Genomic DNA, 24587 nt, shown 5'->3' with positions numbered 1-24587 from the left:
TGAATATATTTATGAAAAAAAATCTAAAATATCAAAGATAAATAGTATTTAATTACAACCATAAAACTTAATTTTCTTTTTCTATTACTTCACTCTACAATTAAAAGAACTCTACCAACCATCACCAATCTAAAAAAACACACTGATAAGTTCAATCATTATTCATCCTAAGTTTTTACCCAAAAATAACTCAAACTTCTCTTAAAAAAAAATAAACAATGAGCACCGAGACCAATTCCAGCGCCAGAATCGTTATCAAGCCATGCGGAGCCTGTAGATACTTGCGAAAGAAATGCCTCGATAATTGCATATTCGCACCTTACTTTGATTCCGATAAAGGAACCACCAATTTCGCATCGATTCATAATATTTTTGGAGCGAGCAAGGTTACAAAACTTCTAACGAATATTCCGATCGACAAACGGCCCGATGCAGTTAGGACTTTAAATTATAAAGCTCATGCTCGTCTCCAAGATCCTATCTATGGTTGCATATCTCAAATATTTGGTCTCCAAAATCAGGTACTTATGCATTTAAATATCAATAGTATCATAATTTAACATGAGTTAATTAATTACATCAATTTAGAAACATCAATTTAGAAACAAATCAGAACAATAATTAGGTCAAATCTTCTAAAAATAATTGGGTGTAATTATATGGTGATCTTATATGTATGTGTTGTTCTTCTGAAATAATCGTTTTGCTTAATAATTTTATTAATGTCGTAACGCTGTGAAGGGATATCTACCTTATATGTTTCTTTTGACTTAACTTTTAGCTAATATTATAATATTTTGATTTGAATTGTTTATCTTATAGACGTCACTTTCATAAATATATTATTAATTAAAAAAAACCTTTTACAAATTAAACGTTTAAAAATAAAAATTGACGGCACGACAAATTACAAAATATTATATTAGTTTTGGTAATATTCAAATTTAAAAATAAAGTCATCTTCTTTTAATATATATATATATATATATATATATATATATATATTATTATTATTATTATATGTCTTTGGAAATTTTAATTTTAACCAAGCAATGATATTAGGTAGAAATTCTTGTTAATTGGTATGCTTTTTATTTTACTTAAAATTTTAATTTTTTAATACCTTTGTGGACATAGGTGATCAATCTTCAACGAGAGATTGTGTGCTTACAAGCCCAAGTAGCCAGGCAGCCACCTCAGCAACAACCACAGTCTTCTCTGTCCATGTCGGACTACCCTTTTGGTGGCGGTGCCACCTATGACATGGCACCTCTCTTTGAGTTTGATCCTAATATTGGATCATCTCATCAGCCGGATTCATGGGCAGCTGTTCAGCAGCAGTTCCATGATCGGAACCCATTCACCGGAGCTCCGGTGGGCGGCGACGATGGGGAAGAGTTTGCTGGGGAGTTACCGATGAGGAATTAACCATGAAGGAAAAGATCTGCCCCAAGCATGCCACCTCTTTTAATTGAATCACTTTTTATTTTTAATAATATATGTGAGATTTAACAAATAATTATTACCGTTAATGACTATGGTAATTTGTTTTTTTTTTTTCCGTACTTTGTTTATTGAATAACTTAATTCAATCCTTTATTTATATTTATCTAAGTTTGAAAATTTCATATATTTTGATTCTTCCATGCAATTTATAAAACAAAACTTAGTGTTTTGAAAACTTGTATCTATATATTTTGAAGCTTTGTTCCTTCTTTTGGCAATGGTAGCTTCAATCCTTACCTTTAGAGAGCCCTCGGTTCATTACGAAGACTTTGGAATTGGTGATCCATAACATTCAAATGAATTCAAACAATCCAAATGTATTATCCACCCAATTAGAACTTGTAAACATTTTCTTTAAAATATACAACAGGTCTTTTTCACGATTTTTGTTTACTAAGAAGGTATGTTTAAAATTGGTACTATGCTAGTATTTTTTTTTAGTTCTATAAAAAAGTTAGAATATCCAAACAATTATCAAACTTGATTTTTTTCAAACATACCAACTTGTTTTTATACGATTTTTGTTTAGTAAGAAGGTTTGTTTGAAATTGGTACTATATTAGTAATTTTTTACTTGATTGTGTTTAATTAGTTGATCGAAATTAGTTTTAATTATGTTAAATATAAATGATTAGATATTGTAAACACTAAAAATTAACACTTAAGTTTATAATATTAAAATAATTATTTTGAATTATTTTTAAACAAGAAAAGGTCAAAGTCCTTATCGAATTTGAACTGATGACTTACGTCTTACCATGGCCAGTAATATCGTCCATTTAACCTACTTCCCTTCAACTATTCATGTCATGTTAAAAAATTACTAGATACATTTCAGTATCTTGTATAATATTCTTTCCCTAAATTTAATTTGTAAATTTCACTATTATTTTAATATTTTTTGTATTTGAAATGATCAAAATTAAAGCCAAAAAGTGAAAGAAAAATCGATTTCAAATGAACTCTTTAAGGTTTTAAAATAAAAATAAATGTGTAATCCTATGTGGCCGAAACCAAGAAAATCGGTTGCAGCGTGCGTCAAGACCATCATATCAGCGCTGGATTTTCATTTTGCGTATAGGAACGCTCAGTGTAGCCGGTTATAATCGAGGAGAAGCACACACGCGAAGAACTAGAATAACTAACAAAATGTTAGCCCTATTAGCCCAAACACCAACGGAACGCCAGGACACGCATGGAACGGCGTCGTTTTGGCCTTCGATCTTCTTCTTCATCATGACACCGTGAATATAAGCTTCAAGATCCGTGTTGATCTTGTCTTTTTGGAACTCATTCATTGATCCACCAGATAAAGTGATTCAATGCTCGGAATGATGACCCTACGATGGTGATCATTCCTCCTACAAGAATAGGCTTTGTCACGACCTATTCCGGCGACTACCAGCCAAGAACAGTCAAAAGTCATTAATTACTTTTGACTGATTCAGGCCTCTATGCTTCCTCAACCAACCTAGGATGAGTATAAACATCCTCCTCAAGTCATTCTTAAGTCAACCTACCAACACACATCCCTTAAATCGAATAAAATCAAAATCCGCCATTAAAGCTTCAAAACTTCTAATATGTTTAAGACCTTAAAGCTTAAATATGTGCATTCAGAAAGCTTCTATAAGGATCAATGAGTGTTCTTCAATCCTAGGTAAGGTTCCAATTACCTTTTAATTCATATTTACAGTTTGAATTTGAAATTTTTATATTTCAAATTAGAGAAGCTTGTATGCTTCTTGTTCATGTGATTTTATGGTTGAATTGATCATTTAGAAACTATCTGGATGGGTTAGAATCGATCAATCGATCTAATAAATAAAAACCTGAATTTGAATTTAAAAAAAAAAACGGTTTGTTGTTCTTGAGTTAATTTTGTTGAATCACAGCCAAGAAAGCTTCCCAACATGATTGTAAACATTTTGGGAAACAATTTGGATCATATTTGATTCATCTTAATCATGCTTGATCAAAATCAAAATTTTAAAATAAAATGAAATTTTTTATGTTCTTGAATTGGTCAAAAAAATATCTAGTGTTCTTGTTTTAGTACCAATCAAATATATGTGACATAGGGAAGCTATTTGATAGTTCATTTCACTTCAAAACAATTTTAAAATAAAAAACCTAAATTTTGATCAAAAACTGTTTTGAACAAATTGATCATCATCCAGATCGATTGATACCTTTAGATGATGATCAATATGTTCATGGGAGATTTGTGAAGCTACTCAAGCTCTTGATCAAAGAATCGGAGATAAAAAAACTAATTTAAAAAATTAGTTCTTGTGTTATTGAGGACCGAGGCCCGTGAACCTAGGACTGAGAGAACCAAATTAGAATCATTGGTCTGAACCGAGACCAAAGACCGAGAAAATTGACATAGGACTGATATTCTTGAGTTAGGACCAGGACCTAAGACCGATGTTCTTGAGTTAGGACCGAGACATATGGCCGATATTTTTGAGTTATGACCGAGATATATGACCGATGTTCACGAGTTAGGTCCGAGTCCTAGATCCGAGAGTTCTAAACTTATGATCAAGCATCCTAAACTCTAGGATCGAGAGTTCTAACCTTGGGATCGAGACTCCTAAACCCTAAGACTGAGAGTTTTAACTCTACGACTGAGCCTCCTATAACTAGTACTGAGAGTTCTAACCTTGGGACCAATACTCCCAAACCCTAGGACCGAGTTTCCTAGACCTAAGACCAAGACTCCAAGACCTTAGGACCAAGTATCCCTACACTCCGATCGAGAAACCTAACCCTATGTTAGTTCATGACCGATAGGTTTGTACACCTGGACCGTAAATCTCATCCAAAGATTGAGTCCTTACCACCTTGACCAAGGGACTCCGGTACTCAAACTATGAGCTCCCGATCCTAGACCAAAGGTCTTCGGACCCCGACTGATAAAATCAAACACAAACCTTAGGACTGCGGTCCTAAGGCCTATTTGGTTCTACTTTAAAAAATTCAAAATAATTTTTTTTTTAATTTTGGGACCCCAATCCATTTTCCAGTAATATCGAGAGGTCGGAAAATGATTTCAAAATATTTTTGGTAGGTCACTTAAACAAATATTTTGACCAAGGCTTCGTTTGGTGTTTTTTATAAACCCTAACATCCTTAAAAATGACTGATATTCTTCAAGTATAATCCTTCCTAGCGATCATCCTCAACATGTACCAACATTTTAATATTATTGTTTCAATATTTCAAATAATTCTAAAACTTATAAGCATGACTAGGACCGAAAGAATAATCGGTTAAAAACTCAAACGTTATAGAACCGATTTGAAAAAAGTCATGTTTATAAAGTAGAGACTGTTCTTTAACGGGTACGGAGGACATATCGCGAAAGTATTTCCCGAGTATCACCAAACTTCGAACCAAACGAAACTTTTGGTGCAAAATACCTTTTTACACATACACAATTTTTATTGATTTTCATAAAATCAATTGACGACTCAGTTTTCAAATAAATATTCTTTTTTTAAATTCATTATGTTTAATTGATTTAAACCGGATTTCATAAAATCAAATCTTCATTTAATTTATAAAAATCCCTAAATTATTAAAATTTGAATTAAATTAATTATTTTTATAATTAATTTTAAGTTGTGAATTGTTATTTTAAAACAATGTCTGACACGGAAACAAAGAATGAATTCGTCGAACCTATCGTCACTCCGGGCTCGCATGCGCAACGTTGCGTCGCGCGCGTCAATACCTGTTGCGGGATAATTCCGGGTTATATATATATATATTATATATATATATATATATACAACCAATTATCAAACTCACAAATAATACATCAAATAAGTTAGATATATGGTTGAATGTGTAGAATTTAGATTGAGTACAATTTTTGATAGATCATGTATTATTAGAGACAACCAATTAAAGAAGAATCATTTCATAGTCACGACGTGGATGAATCAAAGTTATTAGAAATCTATAATGATCCTTAAATTCGATGCCGAATTTTCAATCCGATTTTAAAGACTTGGACACAACTTATCCCTAAAACACACCAAATTCTTGGCTCAAAATAAAAATAAAAAATAAAGTACAACCCATTCTCAAACAATAATTTTTTATAAAAGAATAATAATTTATAAGTATTTAGTTGCATATACCTTAAGTCATGTGAATTTTATTCTCTTATTACCAATTTAAACCAAAAGTACATTTTATAAAAACTTAGGATTAGATAATCTCATGGGATTTTAAAAACATAAGGCCCATTGTTGTTTAAGAAGCTTAATTCATCATTTTGCCTCAAATTGTAACAACTTAGAATTAGTTTTTTTAACTCTCAGTTTATTTGAGTGTTATAGTAATTTTATAAGTCTAAGGCCTTGTTTGATTTTGAGTTTAGTTCTAAACAAAAGTCATATTTCTCTTATCATTTTTGTAAGCACCAAAAATCAGCACTTCAATTTATAATATTAAAATTATTATTTTAAATTATTTTTAAATAAATAAGATCAAAATAATTAACCCAATGACTAAAAACCCATTTAAAACAATTAATTAGGATAAATTATTGTGCTAATTAATCAAATTAATCATGAGTTAAGGCCAAAATAAAAAAAAATAAAATTATTTGAGGTAATTTTTTACTCACATTATCTCAAAATAAATTTAGAAAAATTAAAGGACAAAAATAAATAATTTTGATGAATTGTTGTATCTCTTTCATCTAAAAGAATTATTTATTTAAATCCTAATAATATATATAAGAAAATACATTTATAAAATATTTGTCAAATTTAGTTTAATATTTTATAAATTTGAAAAATCAAAATTAAATCCAAAATTGTGTTTAAAGATTTAATATATATATATATATATATATATATATATATATATATATATGTGTGATTGTGGCCGAAACTACAACTAGCGCATGCCAGGACCATTGAAACAACGCTAAATTTTCATCTAGCGCCCAAGAATGTTCCGCGTAGCCGGTTGTGACCGAGCAGAAGCGTGCACGTAAGGCATCAAATCAAACCTATCAAACTTGAAAAACTTGAAAGAAAGAAAAAAATCAAGTTTCAATCAAAAATCGTTATGTTTCTAAATTTTAAAATTTCATATATTTTGATTGTCCATGCTATTGTTATGAATCCATATTAACAGTCAAAACTTTTATACCATCTGAATTGAAAATATATGATATATGTAGGGTATAATATATGATTTATTCAAATAATTCAAAATGTATAATTTAATAGTAGGACTACAAATGAATCAAGCTACTCGTGAACCACTCGTGAGCCGCTCGGTCAAAGCTCGGCTTGAGCTTGACTTTGACCGAGCTCGAGCCGAGCTCGAGCCGACTCGTTTAAAATTCGAGTCGAGCTCATATAATGTTTGCTCGATGGCTCGTAGAGCTTTTTCGAGCCTAAGTATATAATATATGTTTTTTATTTATTTAATATTAAAACTCAAATAATATGTTTTTCCCTCTCTTTCTCTTCAAAACCCATATGAAGGTCCACAATCCATAATTAAAACCTAATTTCTAACATATCTACGACTCTTCATCTAACCTAATCTTCTTCATCTAATCTCCTATTCTTTCATTCTCATTTAACCTAATCTTCTACATCTAATCTCCTCTTCTTTCATTCTTCCTTTATTTTCTCTTCCATCTTCATCATTTCTAATCGCCTCTTCTTTCATTCTTCTGTCATTTTCTCTTCTATATACACAATTTTTTCATTTTTTCTTCCATCCTCACCATTTCTTTCCTCACTCTTCACCGTTCTTTCATTCTTAATGAGCATCAATGTCAATTCTTGTGACAGAATTATTATCGGGCCTGATAAAAATCAATAATGACCATCAAGCCAATTCATTTCAAAATAGATGATTGGATGACTACATATTCACACATTACTTTGATTTCGATCAAGTAATAGTCAATTTCGCGTCGTTCATAAGATTTTCGAAGAGAACACTATTTATGAGCTTCTAACTAATATCCTGATTCAAAAACAAATTGATACCATTTTCACTTTATGCTTGAAGGCTCATGTTTGTCTTTGAGATCCTATATATTGTTGCACTCCAAAATGGTATGTATATAATTTATCATAAATTAATTAATCCCTAAAACTAGAAACAAATCAAAACCATAATTATGTCAAATCTTCTAAAAATATTTTTGGTGTAATTACATTGGGTGTCCCATGTATTTGAGGAACTATTCAAAAAAAGAATTTGTGGTCACAAAATTAAAATATATTAATACTAATCATAATTTTAACAAAATGTAAAATAAATATATAACTAAGATATCTACTTATAAAAAATTCATAATATATATAAAAATATTAATATAATTGTGATAAAAATATATTAATTGATTTATAATATATATTTATTAATTAAATATTTTTGATAAATTTGAAAATTTTAGATTCTTTATAAGTGGGGCTTTGTACTGCCCTATTACATTGTGATATTATTTATTATTTATATGTATGTTTGGTGTAGGAAAAAAATGGTTTGAAATTTGTATGAATTCGTGTTGGTTTGATTTATTTTTGTGAAATAATTGTTTTGTTTGTTTAAATTATTAGTTATTTTCATTTCTTGATAATAATGTATTATACAAATGTCTATATAAATGTCTATATTATCTTTAACATAGTAGGTTTTTTTGACTTAATTTTTAGTTAATATAATAATATTGATTTTATTAATTCTTTTATCTACGATGAGATAATCATATTAGTAATTAAAGGATTTTTTTTAAAAATAGTTTTAAAAAAATCACATTAAGACAAATTAAAAAATATTATATTAGATTATGGTAATATTAGAATACAAAAAGTAAAGTCATCTAACTTGAAGATAGCTTCTCTCTTATATATTTTATTTTTTATTTTAAAATTATAATTAATTTTTTAAATAAACTAACACAATATTGATATTATTCAACATTAATAAACCTCTTTTTACCATTCATATATTTATACTATTATATATAAACAAGAAACTATATTAGTAGAAATTCTTGTAAAATAGTATGTTTTATGATTTGATTTAAACTTTTAATACATTTTTGTGGACATAATATTTTTGGCGCGGTCACCTATGACACGTCGCTTCTTGGAGTTTGATTGATCATATGTGGCATTTATCCGAAAAATTATTACCAAGATCATGACTATGCTAATTTGTTTTTTTCTATTTTGTTTATTGAATAAAGTTGTTAAGCAAATTCAATACTTATTTGAAAACACATTTGACTAAAGTTGTTTATCTAAGTTTGAAATTTTCATTTATTTTGAATGTATTGTGCCATTGTACCTATAGTGTCACTCAAATAAAATTAATACTATAATTGAATTATTGGTAACACAAGTGGAAAGAAATTAAAAAAATAGTTAGGGTTTTGAAAAGTAATATCGACATGTTTAGAAGTTTTGTGTCTTACTCTTGAAATGGTAGCTAGTTCTGATAATTTCCTTTAAATTCTAATTTATTGGAAATATGAGCCCACTTTTGAATGATCGGGTGCTTTTTCTAAATTATGTCTTTAGTACACAATGAGTTTAGAGGTGAACTTTTGAATTAATTTGAACAATAAAACTTTTAAATAGACCATTATAAATTGAAAAAAAATATTTAATCTATGTTAGAGGTATGATATAAGATATATATTCAACTAATTAAATAAATATGATTTATATTCGAAATATATTAATTAATCTTATGATTAATATATGTTTTTTACAAATTTATCAACATGATTCTTACGTTTATTGTTTAATAAAAATATTAGTTTGAAATTGGTATTGTATTTTTGTTATTTGATTTGATTTTGTTTAATTATTTTTTTGTAAAGCTAGCTTAAAACATATTAAAATATGAATTATTATATATATGGAATTATGGGCCAATCTATTTAGGTTTAAAATAAGATAAATTCTCAACGATCATTCTTATTCTTTCTTTTTTTCCTTAGGAGTTATTGACCCGAACGGTTATTGCACCATGTGTACCTGCACCTACTGGAGCCAATATCTAGAAAATGATAATGATTAATAATTTGAAAAGCAGATCTCCCAAATTTATTACTCTCAGTTCTACTATCTTTCTCCAAGTTATATAGATGGTCATTAAAATTTTACACATATAGCTAGGGTGAATAGTATTTGGTGGAAGTTTTTGAAATTGTTTGTCAAAGAACGTCTCTATCAAATGCATCCATATACAAAAGAGAATCTTCATGGATAAGGGATATGATTAAAAGACACATATGTGTTTATATATATTTATCCAGTATTCTGTAGTTAAATAGAAAGATATGTTGACATATCATTCCAAAATAATGCAATACCTCTATATTGGTCAACTAGAGATCGATGTGACAGTGATGTGTAAATCCTAAGTTATGACTCAAAAATTTGAAAATAATGACAAATGTACAAATTTCTAGAATACTAATTGATCTGGTTTATGTACTCAAACAAGACGTTTTAACAAATAGATTGTTAAAAAAGTCCTCAAACCATGATAGTTTCTTAACAAGATACTCATTGAGGAACTTGTGGTTAATTAGGATCAGCCATCTGAACCCTTTGTGAAGTGTTAGAATTTTGTGAGGAAGTAGTATACATAAGATGAGAGTTTGAAAAGAAAGAAATTGTGGATGAGATTGAAAGTAAGTGATGTCTTAAGATAGGAATATCCACCATACTTGAATCACATTATAGTCAATTTTCTCAACTCGGATGATGTTGATGTTCGTTTGCTGCGGCTAATAAATCTTCTAGTTTTGTATCGACGAACCAACATCGATCTTAATTGTTTCTTCTACGAAGGCCTAATTTGATTTTGAAACTCTTTGAGTTTCTCTTTCTCTCTTAAATCATTTGCCTAGGTAATTGTCTTTGTCATTCAATGCACGCTCTCTTGTCCATTTTAGAGATATATATTCATCAAAATTAGAGATGAGTGATGATATAGGAATGATACCTCGTAATTGTGTTACATAAGTATCCTCAATTGGACACTACAATGCTCTATATATGAGACTCTAAGGTTCCTCCACAATTTAAGAGATCATATTAATTATGGGTTCAGGGTGAAGACAATTACAAGGTAAGTGGGCTATAGTTATTACCTCACTAGAGTAATTAGTATTGTCGAAGTGGAGGGGATTGTTTTGGGGGTCTTGACATATGAGTGTGACATTTGATGTTATTAGGGTTATGGAAGAGTTTGTGGTAAGTTGGGTTGGTGAAGGTAGTGGAATGAGAAAATGATCTAAGGTAAGCTGGGTTGGATTAGGTTATGTAAATAGTGTATCGTGGGAGGGCTTAGAGGATGACAACAGACTCATCGAGAGGAGATCCATTAGGAGGAAGTCCCAGGTTTAGGTGATCCCTTGTTGTTGGAGAAATCGAATAATAACACCTGTTTTGCAATCCAGAAATAGACAAGCTACAACAAAGACCTAACAATTTTTTCCCCTTCTATATAATTAAATAGGCAGTCAATTCAATTGAGCATCAAACAATTAAACAATCAAAGAAACAGAGAGCAAGACAGCAAAATTTTACGTAGAAAACCCAAATTAGATAAAAACCACGGGACACTTCGGCCACTTAAATCATCCACTATATCAAATTGGTATACAATGTTGTTCAATACAAGCCTAGAGGTAATCTAATAAAATTATCAATTAACCTCATTCTAACTTGTCATTCACATACATTATCATCATCACTAAATATGGCTAATCAAATGGAGAAGAGATAAAGGAAATTAGAAGAAGAACCTACTATTTCAATGGAGAAATTGTTGTTTCAATGGAGGAAGAGTTGCTTCAATGGAGGAAGAGGGAGAGAGAACCAATAACTACTGTGTTTTTTTTCTTTAAATATGCCCTAATGGGCTTTATTAATTTGTCATGCCCAACTGCCAAATGAGATGACCCAATAAATCTCCCCCGTCAGCGCAACTTTGCGGGCTCCAATAAATCTGATCCTTCCCGACAATCTTTAAACTTGTCCGTAGGTAAGGATTTTGTAAACATATTGACACCATTCTCACTTGTATGAATATTCTCCAAGTTCAGCTCTTTTGCCTCAAGCACATCACGTATCCAATGATAACTCACGTCGATGTGTTTGGATCTCGAATGAAAAGCTGAATTCTTTGAGAGATGAATGACCCTTTGACTGTCGCGAAACAAAGAGAACTTCTCTTGCTTTTGACCCAACTCTTGTAGGAACTTCTTCATCCACAACACCTCTTTACATGCCCCAGTAGCTGCAATATACTCAGCTTCTATAGTAGACAAAGAAACACACTTTTGTAACCTTGACTACCACGAAAAAACATCGCCTGCAAAGGTAACCAAAAAACTTGATACGGATTTTCTTGAATCAACATCACTCGCCATATCAGAATCTGTAAAGCCTTCTAAAATAGGAGTATCACTTCCGAAGCATAAACGTGCTTTCGAAGAGCCTCGAAGATATCTGAGAATCCACTTAATAACCAACCAACTTGACTACCAATTGCGGAGTCATAATGTACATTCTTTATTTCATCTTTCTCTTTCTCACTTGTAGGACATTGTTTAGAACTCAACATGAAATGACCTACAAGTGGAACTGAAATCGGTTTTCAATTTTTCATTGCAAACCTCTCAAGTACCTTCTCAATGCACTTCTCCTGTGATAGCCAAAGTGTTCTGTTTTTTCTGTCTTTTGTGATTTACATGCCTAGGATCTGCTTCATTGAACCCAAATCCTTCATCGCAAAAGACTTGTTTAAATCCGTTTTGAGCTTCTCAATTTTCGCAATATCTTGTCCAACAATCAGCATATCATCAACATAGAGCACAATAATAACATAATCATCAATACTGTATCTCTTGATGAAAACACAATGATCAGTAGTAGTCTTACTGTACCCATTTGCTTCCATGAAGGAGTCAAATTTTCTGTACCATTGTCTAGGAGCTTGTTTGAGCCCATACAAGCTTTTCCTCAACCTGCAGACAAGATCTTCTTTACCTTTAACTTTGAAACCCTCGGGTTGTTCCATATAGATCTCTTCCTTCAAGTCACCATGAAGAAATGCAGTCTTCACATCTAGTTGTTGAAATTAAAAATCTTGACTAGCAGCCAATGCTAACACAACTCTAATGGATGACCTCTTCACAACCGGTGAGAAGATCTTTTCAAAATCAATCCCTTTTTTCTGTCCAAAGCCCTTCACAACCAGTCTTGCTTTGTATGGACGTTGTGAGCTATTTTCTTAATGCTTCAACTTGAATATCCACTTGTTTTTCAAAGTCTTTTTTCCTTTCAAAAGTTTCACCAAGTCATAAGTCTCGTTCTCTTGCAAGGAATGTATATTTTCTTGCATTGCCACCGACCACTTGTTCTTGTTTAATGAAACAATACTCATATCACATACTCATTGGGAGGATACCTACTAGAAGGTTGTCGCTGTCTACTAGATCTTCTAATATGCTGATCATCGGATGACTCTAGAGAACTATCATCATCTTGTTCAGCTTCCTCTGTTGGATCAACATCAACTAGAGGAGTCTCATCAATCTCAACTTGGACATTTTCCACATTATTGGGCTGTAATTGTGGTGTACGAATCCTACCATTATCGGTAGGAGTGTTTAACCGACCGGTTAATCGGTTAACCGGTTAAGCGGTTTCGGTTAAGACCGGTTAACCGACCGTTAATGTTATCGGTTTTACCGGTTCTAGTTCTAGCGGTTTTGGTCGGTTCCGGTTGGTTAACCGGGTTTAACCATGAACCGGTAATTTAATTTTATAAATTAAGTAATAAATTTATGAAATAATTTTATTTTCCAAATTATAATATATGTTATTGATATATTTAAGAATATGTTATAATATATAGTATAATATATTTTATTGATATATTTAGGAATATGTTATAATATATAATATAATATATTTTATATCTATTTTTTTGTTAACTTTTTATATATATCTTGAAAAAATTCAAATTCAAATTCATTATGTGAATTAGTCTTTGACCAACCAACCATATACAAATATAATTGAATCTCCTTCTCAACCGATAAAACGAGTAGTTAAATCGGTAAGTTATGATAAAATAATTGTTATCTGAATAAATTATTTCAGTTTGTTTATAATTTATTTTTTTAAAATTTTATAATAATTATAATATATTTTTTTTAAATTCTATAAAATTATAATTTACAAATAATTTTTTATATAGATTATTAAATATTATTTATAAAATAACTTATATAAATTATAAAATATAAAATATATAATTAAATTATTATCGGTTTACCGGTTAAACCGTTAGAAAAATAGGTAAACCGAAAACCGAATCGTTTAACCGGTAAAAAACCGGTTGACTGGAACCGCTAAAACCGGTTAACTAATAAACCGTTAAAATGGAACCGGTTAACTATAGGTTAGTTGGGTTACCAGTTTTCCGTTTTTTTTGCACAGCCCTAATTATCGGGTAATTCTTTCTCCGTAGACTTCGGCTTTTCTTTTTTCTGAAAGTCTTCAATGGTCCGATCTTCAAAGAATACCACATCTCTGCTTCTAATGAGTTTCTTGTTAACCGTATTCCAACGTCGGTACCCAAATTCTCCGTGGCCATACCCAATAAAGATACATTGTCTCGTCTTGCTATCAAACTTAGCTCTCTCATTTCGAGGTACATGAACAACAAATTTACAACCAAAAACTCTCAAGTGATCATAAGAGACGTCTTTACCTCTCCAAACTCTTTCTGGAACGTCGCTATCTAAAGGACTTGAGGGTGGAAGATTTATCAGAACAACCGCCGTCTTCATTGCCTCTCCCCAAAAGGATTTTGACAACTTAGCATGTGACAACATACACAAAATTCTCTCATTGATAGATCTGTTCATCCTCTCTACGACTCCATTCTGTTGAGGTGTTTTTGTCACAGTCTTAAAAAGCTTGATCCCATGACTTTTACAGTATTCCACAAATTGTCCTTTGTATTCGCCACCATTGTCTGAACGAACACATTTCAATTTATTCCCAGTTTCTCTCTCCACTTCAGCTTGAAACAACTTGAAGTAATCTAATGATTAATCCTTAGTCTTCAAGCAATAGGCCCACACCTTCCTTGAGCAATAATCGATAAAAGTGATGTAATAATGAGAACCACTTAAAGTTAAAGAATCCATAGAAAATATGTTTGTGTGAACCATATCTAGGATATTGAGCTTCCTAGATGGAGAGAAACTTTTGAAGGAAACTCTATGTTGCTTACCAACTAAGCAATTTGTGCATGTTTTCAAATCTGTGGACTTTAAGCCCTGAGGATCGATTGTCTTGGAGAGAACTCGCATGCCATTCTGATTTAAGTGACCGAGTCTCTTATGCCAAAGATGTGATGTAAAATCATTAACTGCATTTGCTTCTCCCCCGTAAGACTTAGTCTTTGTCACATAAAGAGAATCGACTTTCTTTCCTTTAGCTATCACCAAAGACCCCTTAGTGAGTTTCTATTTTCCTTCACCAAAGTAACTATGATAGTCCTCATCATCAAAAATTAAAGTACAGATCAAATTCATCCGAATATCGGGAACATGTCGAACATTCTTTAAAAGTAGCTTGTACGAAGTGTTAATATCCAAACATACATCTCCTTTTCCAATAATCTTACACATAATATGGTTTCCCAACGTCACTGAACCAAATTGTCCACTAATGTAAGAAGAAAATATATCACAACGATTGGTGACATGATAAGAAGCACCCGAGTCTACCACCCATTGTCTATCTTAAGAAACAAGGTTGATACTAGCATTATAGTAAACAATATCGATGTCGTTACCACCCACATCTGTAACCTTACTACATCCATCTTGCTTATTCTCCTTTTGTTTCGCTTTAAAGATCTGCACTGATACTTCTTGTGTCCTGGATTGCCACAATGATAACATGTAATCTCTTTTCTCGAGCTGGATGTTCCCCATGACATATCTGAACTGCCACTATTCTTATTTGGAGTTTTACTTTTACTTTTACCCCTTCTCTCGGTCACGAACACCTGACTTGGAGTCGAGAAGCCCTGTTCTTTTTTTTCTAGCCTCTTCATTCAACACGCTCTCTTTCATTAATTTTAAAGTGAGCTTACCTTGTGGAATAGAATTGGTAATTGAAACCACAAGTGTCTCCCAACTATAAGGCAGAGAATTAATCAAACACATAGCATTAAGCTCATAATCAAATTTCATTTCTATCGCAGCCAACTCATTTAGAATCCCCTGAAAAGCATTTAGATTCTCAGACATAGAAGACCCATCTTGATATTTCAATGAGAAAAACTTTTTAAATAGAAATGCTCTGTTTTGAGTGTTGTTCTTCTCATACAGCTCACTCAAAATAGTCCACACTTTATGAGCATTAACCTCAGTAGCCACATGCTGATACACACTGTTCTCAACCCATTGCCTGATTTTACCAACTACCTTTCTGTTCAGCTTCTTCCAATCTGCATCTGTCATAGCCTCTGGTTTGCCTTTATCACCCAAAATAGTGTCTTCATAATCATAATTACACAATAAGTCCTACATCCGTGACTTCTAGATTGTGTAATTGGTAGCTGTGAGTTTGATCATTGTGCCATTACTACTCAACGATTCTTCCATTTGAATTATACAAGAATCACCACCAAACGAACTCAGCTCTGATACCACTTGTTGGAAAAATTGAATAATAACACCTGTTTAGCAATCCAGAAATAGACAAGCTACAACAAAGGCTTAACAATTCTTTTTCTCATTCTTTATAATCAAATAGGCAGCCAATTCAATTAAGCATCAAACAATCAAAGAAATAGATAGCAAGACACCAAGATTTTACGTGGAAAATCCAAATCAGGTAAAAACCAAGGGACACTTCGGCCACTTAAATCATCCACTATTTCAAATGGGTATACAATGTTGTTCAATATAAGCCTAGAGGTAATATAATAAAATTATCAATTAACCTCATCCTAACTTGTCATTCACATACATTATCATCATCACTAAAGATGGCTAACCAAATGGAGAAGAGATAAAAGAAATTAAAAGAAGAACCTGCTGCTTCAATGGAGAAATTACTGTTTCAATGGAGGAAGAGCTGCTTCAATGGAGGAAGAGGGAGAGAGAACCAATTAACTGCTGTGTTTTTTTTTCTTTAATTAAATATGCCCTAATGGGCTTTATTAATTTGTCAGGTCCAACTGCCACCCAATATTTGTGTGATAATATTTGATATCCCATTAATTTGATTGTGTGTTTCATTTGATTGAGGCGTAATTATTGGGTATTTATTTCCCTCAAACAATCATATCAGAAGTGTAGAGAATGAGTTCCTTGATACTTACCTTTTCAAAAAGGATGACAATAGGCTTATCGAGAGGCTCATCGAGATAGGTTGTCGAAAGATTTCTAGACCACTTTGAACACATTCATGGACCATACAAATTATTTTTCATATCTTTTTTAAAACTTTCACAGTTGATCACATCATGGTTTAAACATCCACACACAAAACAAGTCACCCAAATGCTCATAGGAGAATTAAAACCAACTATTGGGAATGTTGTTTCATATTTTCCATATTTTCCATATTTTTCTTATCATTTTTATTTTATTTTATTTTTCCTAAATTATTATTATTGAAAATACTCTACAATATTTTTTAAATTTTACATAAATAACTACTAGAGGACTTTTGAGCTAATTAATTGTATTTTTTTTACTTATTTATTTATCTTGAATAATGTTTAATGTTATGTTTTTTTCGTTAATTTAAAAATAATTTCGAGCCAATAATTTTATTTTATTTCTAAAACGATCATCACACGGGAATAAAATAAATAATTAGCTTAGGAATCGATTGAATTCAAAAATAATTAAAATCTAGGTTATATTCAAATAAAAGAAAAAACATTAAAAAAATCAATAAATACATAAATAGGTTAAATGAAATAAATGTTTTTTAATTAATATAATTTATGTTTTGCAGGTTGGAAAAAAATTTAAAAAAAATATTGATCGAAGTTGACCGTGGACGGCCGTCTACGGCCACCGGACCAACGTAGCTAACGAACGATCGGACCCAACCCAGATAGGGGAAATTCAAGAGTCAAACTCACACACAGACAACCAAGAAATAAGCCAAAGCACGCAGAAACAAGACCCAAGCATGTTGCGTCGTGAGTGAGGACCAACGCGCATAAATGAGATCAAGCATCACCTCTCACCCATCACCTCGCACGCTGTGTTTGGAGGAAGTCCCAAGAATACAAAATAATGTCATTTTAGCCCTAGATATTGCATGGGCTCATTTGAAAAATGGTTGAAATCATATATCATTGGCTACCAAATCATTTAATTTAAGAGGAGAAATGACCCCATGACGCTCAGATCATTTCCTTATGCTCTCATAAATCTTATTGGCAACGAATTGCGACGAAGAATTGAAATATCATTAATGACTTTGGTCTACACTTGGCCTCCCGAACCTTGGGCGTTAACCTTCTGTCTAGGCTTCCGTTTGGCCTTCCTCGTTGCGCACCTGAGCTCCATGTGTCCTAGTACCAATTTGATTTGAACCAAACGGTTTTAGTCCCGTTTGACCATCTCCTCATCATTATTCTATATATATTTTTACCTATAAAATAAAGAGGTATGATAAATACAACGAATGGTAAGCGAAAGCAAGGTCACGAATCCTACGTGGCCTTGCCAGCTAGGAGAGAGAAAAAATATATAATTCACCAATAGGGCTTCATATTTTCCGGCTGCATTTATTTCTCTTCTTCGGCTGCATTTATTTCTCCCCCTGAAACTTCTCCATGGTATCGTTTTTAAGGATCTAGATTAATTATTTTTATAGATTTAGGGTTTAGATTTTACAGATCTATTTATTTACAGATCTAAAGGTTTATAGATTTATTTCAGTTTGTTTTTGTATAATTTATTTTAGAACTGTTTGAACTTTCAGGAAACCAGCACTACCGAAGCACCAAACTTGAACAACACAGTAGATGAAGAACTGAACCTAAACAAATCCACATTTGTTGAACCCGAAAGGTACCCTATTGCTCGATTGGTATAAAAAATGTACATTTCAATATGTCAAAATGACCCGAAACCTACCTTTTCTAGACTTGAAATTATGGTTTCGGGACCAAAGAGGGTCATAAAGTTTGGTTTAAGGACCCTAAAGGGTTATTTTGGGTCCTAAAAGGATGGTTTCTCTTCCCGAAAACATGGTTTAAGGACCTCATTGATTATTTATGGTTAAAAATAGCTGGTAAAGGAACCCATGATGGTTGTTTTGGGACCTGAAAGGGTGTTTTCGGGACACATTATGAATGTTTATTGTCCCGAATCCACTCTTTATAGACCCATATGGTGCTTTCAGGTCCCGTAACCAATCTTTCAGGTCTCGAAACTACTCTTTCGGGTCCCGAAATCACCTTTCTTGACCCAAAACCACTCCAAAATAGTGCTTTCTTGTCCCGAAAGGGTGGTTTCGAGACCAGAAAGGGTGGTTTCGGAACAAGAAAGAGTCTTGAAAGGGTGGTTTCGAGACAAGAAATGACCCTTTCTTCTTGTCCCGAAACCTTGTTTCTTGTCCCGAAACCGTGTTTCTTTTCCCGAAATCGTTGTTTCTTGTCCTGAAATCGTTGTTTCTTGTCCCGAAACCGTTGTTTCTTGTTCCGAAACCGTTGTTTCTTTTCCCGAAACTGTGTTTATTGTCCCAAAACCGTGTTTTTTTTATCCCGAAACCGTTGTTTCATGTCCCGAAATGGTGGTTTCGGGACAAGAAGAGTTGGTTTCGAGACCCAAAAGGGTGGTTTCAGGACCCAAAAGGGTGGTTTCAGGACCCGATAGGGTATTTTCGGGACATGTTTTATACGGTTGCACTTCATTTTTGCAGTCACATTCCTACTGTTGGAATGACATTTTCCTCCGAAGAACAACTTCTTGAATTCTACATATCATATGCCCACTTAACTGGATTCGGCATTACTAAGTTAGAGAGCAAAAATGTAGATGGTCAGAGGAAATACTTCAGCATTGGTTGTGCCAAGAGTTTTATGAAATAATCGAATACCAAAAATAAGTATCATCAGCCTAGACCAATAATAAAGACAAATTGTAAAGAAAAGATTAATGTTGTTGTTCGAAATGAAGGGGAATATGTAATAACAAGTATTTTTCTTGAGCACAACCATACATTAAACCCTAAGAGGATACGCCATGTTAGATCATACAAAGTGATAGACAGAAATGTAAAGAAAAAAGATTGGATACAAACGATGAAGCTGGAATAATTGTGGCCAAAACATTTCAATCCCTTGTAGTGAAAGCTGGAGGGTATGAAAACATGTCTTTCGATGAGATAACATGTAGAAATTAGGTTACAGAAGCACGAAGGTTGAGGTTAGGTACTTCCTCATCGTGACCCCCTCTTTTTGTACCACCACATCAGGTATGACATCATCTCAGTAATCTATTTGGGCAGACTCGAAGTTCTTCGGTTGATTTATTTGCTTGTTCTACGTCATATATGGAGATTGAAAGCGTACTGGAATTTTCATATGTGGTAAAGCATTTTTTCTGAGTTTTTTTGGAGCCACCACTTCAGGTACTTCCTCTTCGGGTACTACCTCATCATGACCCCCCTCTTATTGTACCACCACATCAGGTACTACATCATTGTGACCCCCCCTCATTGTAACCTCCCTCATCATGACCCCCCTCATTGAGACCCACCTCATTTTGATCGGCCCATTGTGACCCCCCTCATCATCACCCCCTCATCGTTTACCCCGACTTCTGTAGTGGGTGTTCGATCTTGGAAGTATCTGTGCATGGCATCCCTAAACATTTATTCTTGTCCATTGTTGTGTGCATGATGTGGATGGTGTTTTCATACAATGGCGTTGTATCCCATCCGGAAATTAAAGATACTAAATTTTTCCGTGGCTTTGTCAATCATCAATGTACATTTAGCAATCCACATCAAATTCTCTATAAAATTCATACTTGTTGCGTTCTCAGGTCCTACTGTGTTAAGAGGTGTTATCTTCAGAGGTGGTAGTGAATTCATAGGCGGTGAATTAAAAGGTGGTGAATTCATAGATGTTGATTTCTTCTTAGGTGCTGCATTAGGTGCTGCCTTTTGAGGCTCAGATACCCCCACATATGCATCATCGTTCTCCCCCACATCCATATCTACCTCCTCGTTCTCCCCCACATCCATATCCACATCCTCGTTCGCCCCCTATCATGATATGTCTCTTCGTACTCCCCCTCAACCCCATCTGTCTCCTCGTTCTGAAGAGGTGGTAGTGGAATGCGTCTAACATCGCTTCCACGTTCGAATCCTCCATTTGCCCACTCCGTATACAGCCTAAACTTCAACGTCGTGTCATTCCAACATGATAGTATAGGAAATTGACGCTCATTAACTACTCCGAGTTCAGGGTTGCTCACCCTATACACGTAGCACAGCTGAAAAACATACATATGTTAAAACCATTTATTTTTGAAACTAGGGAAATAAATTAGAGATTAGTGATAACTTACAATAAAGAATATTTGTGGTCCTTGTAAATGTCGTTTTTCATTACCCTTCAATTTTTTCCATTTTTCACATGAATAAACTAATCCTTCAAGTACAAATTTGCACCAATTGAACTTCTTGATATTATCAACATCTGAAATAGATTTCAAAATTCTATACCTGTAAGTGAAAAAAATAGATTTGAAGATTATTTAACAATGCATATACCATACATATATGTTGTCATGCAAGTGAAAATAACAGAAATGAGATATACCTGGTAACTTGACCTAGGTGGTCACACCAGAGAAAGCAGCTGACCACAAATAATACAAAGTCTATCTTGAAATTGTTGTCAGTTGCTTTGTTCTCAATCATTTACATTGGCATATCAGTCACTAAAGGGGCGCCATTAACAAGGTTACCCCATCGAGTCCTAAATGCCTTCAACTTGTCATCGATCTCGTTATTCTCGTATTTTACAATGTCCAGCTCCCCTCTGGGGACACCCAATATCATTTGAACATCCTCTTCTTCGATTTTCATAAGCTCGCCACTCTCTAGTATGAATGCACATTTACTATAGTCATATTGTATGACTAGATAATGAGAGATCTCCCTAGGGCATTTTAAAAGCGATAATGATAGTAGAGAGCCAAAGCCTATTGACTTCATAGCCTCTTTTTGTTCATTAGACAGCAATTGAAGAAGATTGAAAAGGCCAAAAGAAGATGTCCTAGTTAAAAATAAGTTGTGGGGGGCTGCTACTACTTTGGGAGGTGCTGCTTTGGGGGCTGCTTTGGTTTTTTGATCATTCCTTTTACGTTTATTTGCTCTACAAAACAAAAGATAAATATTTAAAAGCATGAAGTAGATAATCAAATAAATGAAGCATTTTGGGTCCTAAAACAACACTTTCGGATCCCGAAACCACCCATTTCGGGTCCTGAAACTACCAATTTCGGGTCCTGAAACCACACTTTCGTGGCTCATAACAGCCAAACACAATACAATCAAACTTTCGGGTCCTGAAAAACCCATTTCGGGTCCCGAAACCATACTTTCGGGACCCATAATTCAGTCAAACACAATAGAATCAAACTTTCGGGTCCCGAAACATCCATTTCGGGTCCTGAAACCACACTTTTGGGACCCATAACAGCCAAACACAATAAAATCAAACTTTCAGGTCCCAAAACACCCATTTCGGGTCCCAAACCACACTTTTGGGACCCATAATTCATCCAATCACAATACAATAAAACTTTCGGGTCCCGAAACACTCATTTCGGGTCCTGAAACCACACTTTCGGGACCCATAATTCAGCCAAACACAATAGAATCAAACTTTCAGATCCTAAAACACCCATTTCGGGTCCTGAAACCACACTTTCGGGACCCATAATTAAGCCAAACACAATAGAATCAAACTTTCGGGTCCCGAAACACTCATTTCGGGTCCCAAAACCACACTTTCGGAACCCATAATAGCCAAACACAATACAATTAAACTTTCGGGTTTCGAAACACCCATTTTGGGTCCCAAAACTACACTTTCGAGACCCATAATTCAACCAAACACAATATAATCATATTTTCGGATCCCGAAAGTGTGGTTTAGAGACCCATAATGCAGCAATACACAATAATTATATTTTTGTATCGTTAAACTCATCAAAATCATTAAAATCCCTAATCGCAAAACCCTATCCGATCTTAAAATCATCAAAATGATCTACGTTTCTAAAAGATAAGATGTCTTATTTACCTTGGAGTCTTTGGAGATCTTGCATGGTGATGTACCTGGACCACCACCCTGAAAAGAATAGTAGTATGAAACCTAGACCACGAAGATACACGAAGGAAGACAATATAAATGAAGTGCACATACACGAAGGAAGACCTACCATTTTCGATCAGAAGACGATGAAGAAAAAAGAAGAAGTCGGGGATGCCGGAGAGCCAAATCGATCGCCAGAGAAGAAGTCAGAATTCGGGGATAGACGAAAATGAGCATTGAAAGGAAGAAAGAGGGGGAAACTAAAATGTTTTCAAATTATTTTTTTGGTTTCTCTCTCCTAGCCACGTGGCAAGGCCACGTAGGATTCGTGGCCTTACTTTCGCTAACCATTCGTTGAGAATATCATTTCTCTAAAATAAATTAGTAAACATAATATTTATTTTTGTCTATTCTATTTATTTGTATATTTTATAGTTTTCTTTTATTTTTAAATTTAAATAGTCTTAACATTTTTTTTAATTTATATAAACCCTTAATTTAATTATTATAAACCCTTAATTTAATTATTTTGTGATAAATTAAAAAACAACTCTCCAAAATAATTATTTAATTTATGTTTTTCCTTTTAAATTAATTATTTTGGGATAAATGAAAACAACATTTTCCTTAAATAATTATTTAATTTTTTTTACGGTTAAATTTAATATTAAAAATGATTAGGAGAGGAAATGACGTGGTGCGATCTAATTGGTCGAAACAATAACAAAATTTCTCTCTCTTCATCCTTTATTATTTTTCCAACCAGTGACACATCATAGCCTCCCAAATTTTCTCACTCTATCACTCCTCATAAATTATTTTGGGATAAATGAATACAACATTTTCCCTATTAATTATTTAATTTATTTTTGGCCTTTATATTAATTATTTTGGGATAATTGAATACAACATGTCCTAAATAATTATTGAATTAATTTTTGGCATTTTTGATTAATTATATTGAAATAAATGAATATAATTTTTTTGCTGAATATAATATTTTTATAATTAAAGGCCTTTTGAATTAATTATTTATGATAAATAAATACAATATGTTTCATAAATAATTATTTTATTTATTTTAAACCCATTTTCGAGTATTATAATATTTTGAAAATTATTTTAAAGACTCAAAATTATTTTAAAAAATTCTATAAATTTGATAAATTAATTTTTTTTAAACGTTGTGTTCCACAACCCTTTTGGAATCTCCTTGAGTTAAGTATATAATCTGCCGCCACTTTAACCGATTAACTAAGTGAGCAAAACTTTTATTCTCACGGGTTCGAATTCATGACCTCATTGATACTGATTGTAAATAAAATTTTAGTGTATACTCGTTCTAAAGTGACAAGAAATAAGTGGTTAGTGCATAGATAAAGAGTAAAAATAATTCGACTTTTTTGTAGTAAGGCTCGTTTTGTGTATGATCTTTGACAACCACCCAGTTGTGGTAGAGTTTTAGATTTCATCTACAGAAGAAGTTTAAAGGTTTTTGAAACAAACACCCTGTTTTTGTTTGGCCATTTTTTTTGTTTTTGTTTTTGTTTTATTTTATTGACTAAACTTTTAGAAATTATTTGAAATAAATATTAAAATAAATATTTTTTAAAATTTAAACTTTATAAAATTAAAATAAAAGATATTAGAATACTAATGGTTGAAATATA

General features: G+C 32.7%; 1 protein-coding gene across 1 annotated transcript; it reads left to right on the top strand.

The window, feature by feature from the left end:
* Nucleotides 1-218: 218 nt before the first annotated feature.
* On the top strand, nucleotides 219-1428 carry LOC124943468 (LOB domain-containing protein 30-like). The gene is made up of 2 exons (XM_047483967.1): nucleotides 219-521; nucleotides 1138-1428. Exons 1-2 carry the CDS (start codon nucleotides 219-221, stop codon nucleotides 1426-1428), a joined length of 594 nt encoding a protein of 197 aa, XP_047339923.1.
* The last annotated feature ends 23159 nt before the right edge of the window (nucleotides 1429-24587 follow it).

Source organism: Impatiens glandulifera, chromosome 6, assembly GCF_907164915.1.
Source record: "Impatiens glandulifera chromosome 6, dImpGla2.1, whole genome shotgun sequence".
Lineage (NCBI taxonomy): Eukaryota > Viridiplantae > Streptophyta > Magnoliopsida > Ericales > Balsaminaceae > Impatiens > Impatiens glandulifera.
This window is presented reverse-complemented; position numbering and strand designations above follow the sequence as displayed.